The 10,364-nt window shown below is 40.1% G+C and overlaps 1 protein-coding gene across 1 annotated transcript in view; it reads right to left on the reverse strand.

The window, feature by feature from the left end:
• nbr1b (NBR1 autophagy cargo receptor b) overlaps positions 1-10,364 on the reverse strand; it is a 160,325-nt gene that overhangs the window by 110,209 nt on the left and 39,752 nt on the right. The window contains exons 3-7 of the mRNA XM_008283553.1: positions 3,451-3,469; positions 3,318-3,340; positions 2,442-2,630; positions 905-982; positions 13-109 (exon numbers count right to left, since the gene is read on the reverse strand). Of these exons, the coding sequence (XP_008281775.1) occupies positions 13-109; positions 905-982; positions 2,442-2,630; positions 3,318-3,340; positions 3,451-3,469 (406 nt within the window). The remainder of the gene's footprint in view (positions 1-12; positions 110-904; positions 983-2,441; positions 2,631-3,317; positions 3,341-3,450; positions 3,470-10,364) is intronic.

Here is a 10,364-nt window from a genome sequence, read left to right on the forward strand (position 1 = left end):
CTCCTCCTCCACCTCCTCCTCCTCCTCCCAAAGGCTTGTGGATGCAGCACTGCCCAGAGAACTCCCGACAGATCTTCTCCACTGCTTCGCGAACCACCTGGTCCTTAAACTAGAGGGATGGAGGGGAGAACAGGATCTTCCATGTCTTAAGCGCATTTCTGACATGCCCTCCTTTTCATGAATCTGACAGCTTCTGAATGTCCAAAGAGCACCCTGGTAACTTTTCAATGAATGCTGCAACAGCAATTTTACTGCGTAGGTCTGACCTAGTAACATTTCTGCATCACTGTCAGCACAGTAGCACACTTAGATTTGTGTGAAGCAATTTGGGATGAGAAATTTTCCACATTTCAGCACCAATATTGGTCCAAAAACATCTGCAAAAAACAGTTCACACACAAACAAAACTGCTTGCTGTCACATTCTATAGAATAGGATAAGCCCACACATCTGATAGCCATTAAGCTATTTTAGGAGTCTGCGTGCATTTATGCACCCAACAACAACATTACATTTATTATTTAGATATAACTATAAATTATCCCTGAGACAGGATCAGTCAGAATGTAACAGCAAGGCACACTGGACACTTCATTTTAGGTAGATAAGATGTCACAAACAACGTCGCAATTTTTAAGCTTCAGTTGAACAATCTGTTACACAGCAGATTTAAATGTATTCTTTTGTATATTATTGCATTACCATGCACTATGTCACTTGATATACTGTCCAATCTTGCACATGACAAATATCGTACATGTACCGTAAACTCTCTCCATGACTGTCTGAATGAAGCCATGAGGAACAATAACATAAATGTGAACCGCCAGCACTTAAACAGATTGATGAAGCAGCAATGTTACATATTCCAGGTCTTAAAAAAAGGCCATCAAGTTCTTCTTACCTTTTCCATGTAAGATGTGAACCAGGCTGGAGGAGTCTTGTCTTCTTCCTTGGTCCCTTTTACTTCCTTCATAATTACCTAATCAACAAGAGAATATCCATGCAGTAAAAACTACATTTTCATATCCTCACTAAATCAGTGCCAGTGTAATTTCCAGAGGTGCCACACAGATGACTTTGTTCATATGTGTGATTTGAATGGAGCTTTAATTCTAAAAGCTCCTCCAGTTACCTTAAGTAATCTTATGCTGTGTTCACACCAGACGCGAGTAAAATCACTTGCGCAAACAATTTAAAGTCAATGTGAAGACGCGATTAGACGCGAGTAAACATCCCATGGTGCATGAATAACGTGACGCGAATGACGCAAATTGAGCAAATTATTTACGCGAATGACACGATTCTCGCCAGGTTTTTCTGTCTTGCCCCCCTTTGGAGGTAAAAAAGTTTGGGGCCCCCCCTCGCCTTAAATAGTCATGAAATTAGTCAGTTTAAATTTACTGAAAGTAAATATCATGAGCAGTCAAATAGTGCAACAACTTGCTCAGTGATAAGAAAAAGTAGCAGGGGAGGATAGCCTTCAATTATGCAGTGGTAGTCACCATATCAAGAGCAGTGGGGAGTATGAGATCCTCAGCTTTTGTATGTGGCTTCTTGCACTTGGCGATTCTGTTACAGGGCTCCAGACTAACTTTTCCAGTTATAGCACTGGTGCTACCAACTTTCTTTGTTGGTCGCACCAGCTAATGATTTGGTCGCTCTACTCCCTTGTTTTGGTTCAGCATTGCCACAGCTATTAATGCACCATGCATGATGACGAAGAGTTGTTTTTGCATAACTTAGTTATGTTGCAATGTCCTTCAGTGATACAAGATTTGATATTTGTAAAATGTTTTAACCTTAAAATATATTTATTTTGTCACCAAATCATCTTCTAATATCAGTCGTTTTTGCTGAAAATGCCCATGGCTAGATGGTGCATTTTACCGATGTTCCCTAAACGCCTCACATGCTGCTACAGTAGATGCTACCAGGCGTCTGCAGTGCAGCTCCTCTGACTGGTAAGCAACCAAACATTTGTTAGAAAACAGTGGAAAGCGCATTCTACACAAATTTGCCCAAGTTGAAAAGTTTTCTATTAGCAGAGTTTTTAGCAGAATGTTTTTTTTTTGTTTTTTTTTGAACGGACTTTTCTACGAGCTGAGCGTATTTTAAATGTGCACACTACTGGCAATCATGTTTATAGAAAAACTGTGATCGCTGCTAAAATGTGAATCCAGAGGGTCGCCACACACTTCGAGAAACACTAGCATAGAGCATGGCTGCAATCCAGATTGTCCGGCAGGCCAGCATCATCATTTTTGTCACGTTTTTACTCGTCAGTTGAAAATGAACAGAGATTTCGTTTTCATTTTTGTTGTCGGTACTTCTTAAATTTATGTTCTCATCACAAATTAACCACAGAAAAAAGGGTCGTCAACGAAAAGCTTTCGTTTAAGTTTTCGTTGACAAAATTAACACTGTTCTGCGTGTCTTACCATGGCCTGTTCTGGCACCACAGCTTGAACTTTGCGGCTGACCACCTGAGCCAGGGTGGGGCAATGCTGTGGTGGTCTGAAGCCCCTTTTGGGTTCTGTTCCGCTGGCCTTGGTTGTGGGGACCCTTGTTGACTGTCCTCGAATCTCATACACATTCATGTGCAGTCTGTTCCCCTGTCTGGCTGCACTCTGGGAAACAAGTTAATAGGTTGTCAATGTCTAAAAAAGCCTCTTTTTTTTCTATTGATAACATTTTGTTGGAGAGGATAATTGCTGTATTTTCCACAATAGGACATTAAAACAAAAGAAAACGGGCCTTTTTAAGAAACAACTTTGACATGTTTTTGACTTCATTCTCACTAAGTTTACTATATAATGTGTACATAGAGTCTGGGGTCTTAACTGAACTCATCAGCTAGTTGTAGGGATGAGACATCCTATTATGCTCCCTTAAAGACTACATGGACTTGTGAAGATCTAGGAGGAGACACAGCATGTGGGACAGAAATTGCTGGCATGCAAATGTATATAAAATCCATCCACCCCCTTACCCTCCTCCTCTCCCCAAATGACATATTTTGGTGTTGTCCTTTGTACATCTAAAGTCTTTCTTTTTATGTATGATTACACAAAGAAATCTTAACAAACATCCTAAATTTGATTTGAAAATAACCAAACCCTTGGTAGCAGCTCCTCACTTACTAAGTCTGGTTTGATAAACAGATAAACTATTTCACCTCTCATCAAGTGTCAAAATTGGCATTTTATGACACATTAGCATTGCCACATATTGTGAGCTGAAATATAGTGTGCTGTGGAGTACTTTTGCCGTACGAGCATAAATGTGAGTAGCAACAAAACCTTAAATCAGCTTACCTTCAGTGCCTCCTCATACTCCACTGAAATAAAAACAGATGTATTTTTACCATAAAATTAAGATGCAATAGCTTTATTTATTTATTTATTTATTTTAGGTTTGTTTAGCCTTTTATGATTTATGTTTACTTACCTTGACTGTTAATGGACACCTAGAGGGAAGGGGAAGGAGAAGACGTAAATATGAAGTGTATGTTTGAAATACACTTTCAGAAATTAATGGGTCACTCCACCAATTTTAAACAGGGTCAGTTTCATTGAAAAAAACATAGTGTGGGGAGGCATTTCTTTGGAGGGCCACACAGCCCTCCATGGGCTTGCCAGAGGTACCTCGACTGCCATTAGGTACTGGGATGAAATCCTCAGACCCATGTGACACCATATGCTGGTGCAGTGGGCCCTGGGTTCCTTCTGATGCATAACAATGCTAGGCCTCATGTGGCTGAAGTGTGTCAGCAGTTCCTACATGATGAAGGCACTGATGCTATGGACTGGCCTACCCATTCCCCAGACCTGAATCCAATTGAGCACAACTGGGACTTCATGTCTCATTCCATCCACCAACACCACGTTGCACCACAGACTGTCCAGGAGTTGACTGATGCTTTAATCCAGGTCTGGGACGACATCCCTCAGGAGAACATCTGCTACCTCATCAGGAGCATGCTCAGGCATTGTTGGGAGGTTATACAGGCACACAGACGCCACACACATGACTGAACCTCATTTTGACTTGTCTTGAGGAATTTCCACTTAAGTTGGATCTACCTGTCATGTGACTTTCCACTTATATTTTGCAGGTCGGGCTAGCTGTGGGGGAAAAGGGCGGTCACAGCAGCGTGAAATCGGCAGCCAGGATGAACAGCATTGTGGTGACTTCCCTGGACCAGGTGGAGAAGGCCAACTCCGTTGTAGAGACAGGAATCACCATGTTGGACAGGTTCGTCCTGGTGCAGTCTCTGTCTCAGCTGGCTGTCCAGGTCGTCCTGTCCAATGTCCGTCCTTTTGTGTCAGATGAGTTTCTGACCAAGGAGCTTTCCAGATATGGGAAGGTGGTGTCTCCCATCAAAGAGATTCTGTCTGGATGTAAGTCTCCGCTGTTGAAACACGTGGTGTCTCATAGAAGACAAGTCTTTATGATACTCAATAACCGGAGTGAGGAACTCAGCCTCAGCTTCCGTGTTCGAGTACATTATGACTACGTGGTTTTTGCCAGCTCAGCTGGCATGAAATGTTTTGGCTGTGGGAGGAGGGACACACAGTGAAATCTTGTCCACAGCAGGTTGAGCCGGCTCCGCCAGGCTCGACGGAGTGGTGCCGAGGCCACCGCTGCCCCGGCAGTGCCTGGGCGTGTCTGGTGAAGCCAAGGAAGAGGGGTAAAGAATGGCTGAGAGTGAATGCAGCGTGAATGACAAAAATGTAAATAGTACTGGTGAGGAGTTTATTTCTGTTATAAACCCTGCTGTTTTAACCCTCAGGGGATGCTTTAATTTACTACCCTTTGAGGATATTAGAGGACAAACATGTCCTCACCCAAAAACTGCTATAAAAACAACAGAATGATATTTTTTTCTACTTTTTCTGCTCAAAGTTTTCAATCAACTTCTGCTCTAATCCAAAATACCAAACATTCAATTATTTTTATTTATTTAACCCTTCGAATGCCATTTTGATTACATGATGTCACAGCATTAATGAAAAAAACACACATTAAATGAGTTATTTTCCAAATCATAAATGTTGGAGGGCTGAAACTTTTTTTTTCAAAGATTAGGCCTAAATATGTGTAAAATTAGTAATAGAATTGATTTTGATGCATTGTTGTTTTTTTTGTAGTGGCAGATTCTTAATGTACTACCCTCAATGTCCCATTGACTCCCATTATAATCACAATTTTTAAACACCCAGTCATTACACAATATAATCATGCAAATTCTAATTTCAGGGTTTCATTTTGGAGAAAAATAGTTTTAAAAAATTATTTTTTTTCTGTTTACCATGAGATGGGACAATTTTTCCATTGTAAGTCTATGCATGTTCTGTATGCATGTTCTGTGTGTGTGTGTGTCTGCGTGTGTATGTCCGCGTGCATGTGAGCATGTGTGCAAGCATGTGTGTGTGAGTGTGCGTGCATGCGTGTGTGTGCGTGTGTGTGTAGGTGTGTGTGTGTGTGTGTGTGCTAGTTCTCTGAAGTGAGAGACTGAAAGAGTTGTGGATGTCGTTCATAGTAGCTGGAAAGATGGCACATCCATTATGAGTATCCCAGAGAGTAGATTCGCCCTTTGACTTATAAACCCCAGCCAAAATCAGGAGACAGATGTAGGCCCGCACATCTGTCATATCAACATCACTCCAGTTACCCACTGAGCGCCTTCCATTTAGATTTGTCATACTAACAATAATGCTGCAAGGTGGCTTGGTGGCACCGTTGCCTCGCAGCAAAAAGGTCACTGGTTCGCGTCCCGTTAGGACGCCCGGGATTTTCCTGCGTGGAGTCTCCATGTTCTCCCCATGCAGTGTGGGTTCTCTCCGGGTTCTCCAGCTTCCTCCCACAGTCAACAAAACATGTGAGGTTAATTGGTGATTGTAAATTGTCCGTAGGTGTGAATGTGAGTGTGCTTGGTTGTCTGTCTCTAAGTGTAGCCCTGTGATAGACTGGTTACCTGTCCAGGTGAACCTGCCTTCACCCTGAGTCAGCTGGGATAGACTCCAGCCCCCCACGACCCTAGTGAGGATTAAAGTGTAGAGATAATGGATGGATGGATACTAACAATAATGTCAATCATTTCTGCCGTCAAAAATAAGTCAAAGGAGGATTCCACATTGTGAATACGTGAAGTAGCATAACGTGTGGGCCCTGGCACCAAACCTCGGGCATCAGGTACAAAGTGGGCGGTCTCGCTGTTAGTCTGAGACCAGGTTTGCCCATTTTTGGAAACCCACTTATAGGCACGAGGAGCACGATCCTCAGTGTCCTCTCAGTCTCAGGGGAAGGATCAGAAGAGGAAGCAGGACCATCGGACTCGACCGCAAACTCCACATCCGATTCCTCTTCTGAGGCCGTTTCTGTCTCAGATGACGAATCCTGCAGCTCACTGGAAGGTCCAGGCTGCATGACCATATCTAAAGCTTGCTCTACAGAGAAGTGGTTCTTCATGTTGCATGTTGTTCATCAGGGTAATGAAATGATCAGGCAGCCAAGTGACATTTATAACTTTGGTTCTGACAGGACAGTAACCAAAACAATGCCCTGGGGACATTTGTACAAACCCTTATTCCACTTGCATGAATGCAATTGCTGTATAATATTTTCTAAGCTCCATTTTGAAAATAGGCCTTGACTTTATTGCTTTAGGAGTACCCCCAGAGAGAGTAACAGTAGGCTATGCTAGGTTACACAAACAGGAAGGTAAAATTCCTTTTCCCCTTTTATTTTATTTACTTTTTCGTACTTAGGTTTTTGTTTTTTGTCCTTCCAATTCATTTTATTTATTTTATTTTATTTTTTGTTCGTTTTCTCCTTTCCCTTCCACTAACTCCCTTCCTGTGGCTACATTAGGGTTAGCCTGAGGTTTTTAGAGTTTGTCTTCACTTACTTTCACTTGTTGTTCAACATGTTTGTTTTTTCACTTTTGCGAAGTCATGTTTGTACTGCTATAATTTATTATGATTAATTACACAGACATTTGATTGCTAATTTCAGCCGTGTACCATCTTTTCATCTCTCTGTGATATGACAGACACATCAAATGTTAAAGGACTGACGTTTACTAGCTGGAACATTATGAACTAACTACAATCACTTCATTCAGATATTGTCTTCCTACAAGAGACATATTTAAGAAAGAGCGCCTGCTCTCTCTGTGGATGTCTCTGGATCTGGAGCTCCTGAATCACAGCTGCTGGCCTCACCTTCTGTATCCTGCTGCCCCCACCATGATGCCTCCTGTTACAAAAGGACAATAAATTCTAATAACTTGTTTAACTGTAAACTAAATTATATAATTCATCCCACTCTCACCCAACCGGTCGAGGCAGATGGCCATCCCTCCCTGAGCCTGGTTCTGTCGGAGGTTTCTTTTCCCCTGTGGGGGTTTTCGGTTCCTTCCCACTGTTGCGGACTGCTTGCGGACTGCTGAAGCTTATAGGGAATCCAAATGTTTTGGATTGTTGGGTGTTTCTGTCTCAGCCTTTGTGAAGCGCTATGAGATGACTGTTGTTGTAAATATGCGCTATACAAATAAAATTGAATTGAATTGAATTGAAAATAAATTTCATAATCGATTGAAAGTAAAATGGGTAACGGATGTATTTCACTCGACTTTCTCTGCAAAAGCAAGAGGTACAGCCATTTTAGTGAGGAAAGGGGTACCTTTTATTCACAACTCCACAATAGCTGACAAAGACGCTGTTATGTCATTGTTTCTGGGGAGATATACAGCACATCATTAACCCTTGTCAATTTATATGCCCCTAATGTGGATAGTCCATCATTCTTAAAGAAAGTTTTTAGTTTAATCCCCAATTTATCACAGACAATGTTAATTATTGGTGGAGATTTCAATACACCTTTTGACCCATTTCTTGATAGATCATCAACTCGTAAAATTCCCCAAAGTAATGCGAGCATATTCCTGAAGACATATATTAAAAATATGAACTTAATCGACATATGGCGTTTTACTAATCCATCTAACAGGGACTATTCCTTTTTTTCCACCAGTTTATAATTCCTATTGTAGAATTGATTACTTTCTCATTGATGCTTGACTGGCCCCACTTACAACAGGTATAAAATATACTATATCAATTTCAGATCACAGCCCACTAACTTTTTGTTTACATTTGGAAGATATGGACCCCCAAGCAGATCTTGGAGATTAAATCTTCAACTATTAACGGAAAAGGAGATTTGTGAATTTATAGAGGCTCAAATAAAGTTGTACTTCGAAACAAATGATACCCCAGATATCCCTTCGTGCACACTTTGAGAGGCTTTTAAAGCCTATCTGAGAGGATGTATAATCTCATATGAAATGAATGAACCAAAAACAAAAGAGAGAAAACTCAAATCAAAAAACTTGAAGAACAGATAAAGCAATTAGACAGAGAAAATGCATCAAACCCTACCCGTGATCTACATAGAAAAATAACTAGTTCAAAATACCAACTTAGTGAACTACTTTCAAAACAAATAACTTCAACTTTTCTATTTACTAGACAAAAATATTTTGAGTTTGGAGAAAAACCACAAAAATTGTTAGCTCATCAACTAAGAAAAATAGAAGCAGAGCGTGCTATTCACAAGATTAGAGACAATGTGGGCAACATACTTATTAAACCAAAAGAAATAAATACAAGGTTTTTGCGGTTCTATTCAGACTTGTATACTTCAAAATGTAATATCGATTTCAATGAAATGAATACATTTCTGGATAAATGTAACTTATCAAAAATTTCCTCTGCAGATTCAGAATGACAAAATACTGATATCCACCACTCAGAAATAAAAAAAAGGCGATTACGTCACTTAAAAGTGGGAAAGCACCAGGTCCTGATGGCCGACCAACTGAATTCTATAAAAAAAATTGTGATATTCTTGTATTCTGACTCCGTGTCTCCATAGATTGTACAAACAAGCCCAACTGGATGGCACCCTAACTAACTCAGGCAACAATTACAGTTCTGCACAAAAAAGGGAAAGACAAATTGAATATAGGCTCGTATCGCCCAATTTCTCTGTTAAATCTAGATTATAAAATTTATGCACAAATCCTTGCCAATAGGTTAAATCCTCTAATGAATACATTAATCCATTGCGATCAAACTGGCTTCATACCAAAAAGAAATTCAACATTTAATCTACGTCGGTTGTTAAATAATTTAATACATGGACCAGAAAACACATAATGACTTGGCCATTTTGATGCTCGATGCAGAAAAGGCATTTGACCACATCGAATGGGAATATTTGTTCGAAGCATTAAAATGATTTAATTTAGTAGTTCATAAATTGGGTTAGACTTTTATATACAAATCCTAAAGCATAAATACACCCAATTAAAAATCTTTCAACTCCATTCAGTCTGTCCAGAGAAACTCGCCAAGGCTGCCCTTTGTCAGCACTAATTTTCGCTCTTGCTATTGAACCACTTGCTCAAAGTATCCGTTTAGACCAAAAGATACATGGCTATCAGACTAAAACAACAACTAATAAGATTTCATTATACACAGATGATATTTTGTTGTACGTAACCAAACCACATCTTTCAGTTCTAGCCATTCTTGAAAAAATTGAGATTTTTGGGAAATTTTCAGGTTATCGTATAAATTGGGCTAAAAGTGTAATGATGCCAGTCCAATCCATCTCTCAAACAACTCTAAGTAGATTTCCCTTTAAAGTATCTGTTGACAAATTTACATATTTAGGTATTGTAGTCACAAAACAATTCTCCTCTCTTAGACAGTCAAACTTCTTACCAGTACTGGATCAACTTAAAAATAAAATCCAGTTCTGGAAAACACTGCCAATATCATTACTTGGGAGAATAAATGCCATAAAGATGATTTTCTTACCACAAATATTCTATTTATTTCCGAACATTCCAGTATTTTTAACCAAATCGTTCTTCAAAAAAATTGACTCAATTATCCAACCATTCTTGTGGAACTACAAAACACTGATAATTACCAAAAAACATTTAACAAAACCGAAATTGAACCGGGGTCGATCCCTTCCAAATTTCATATTGTATTACTGGGCCTGTGCTTTTAAAAGTTTGAACTTCTTCACCAATGTTGCTAACTCTCCCCCCACTTCGTTAATTAGACTAGATTAGTTTATTTAAAAGGGGACAGCGCAATTTCATAAAACGAAAGTTACGAATGTAACTACGGTTCTATGAATCCCGAATGACCGCCAGAGGCGGTGCTTTAAGCACTGAATATTCCCCTTCGCGCATGCGCAGTTCGAGTATGAATACCAACAATGTCACCTGTGACACCTGGATGACCCGGGGGAGACTATATCTTCCGGTGTCATCAGAG

This window comes from Stegastes partitus, unplaced genomic scaffold (assembly GCF_000690725.1).
Source record: "Stegastes partitus isolate 25-593 unplaced genomic scaffold, Stegastes_partitus-1.0.2 Scaffold319, whole genome shotgun sequence".
Lineage (NCBI taxonomy): Eukaryota > Metazoa > Chordata > Actinopteri > Pomacentridae > Stegastes > Stegastes partitus.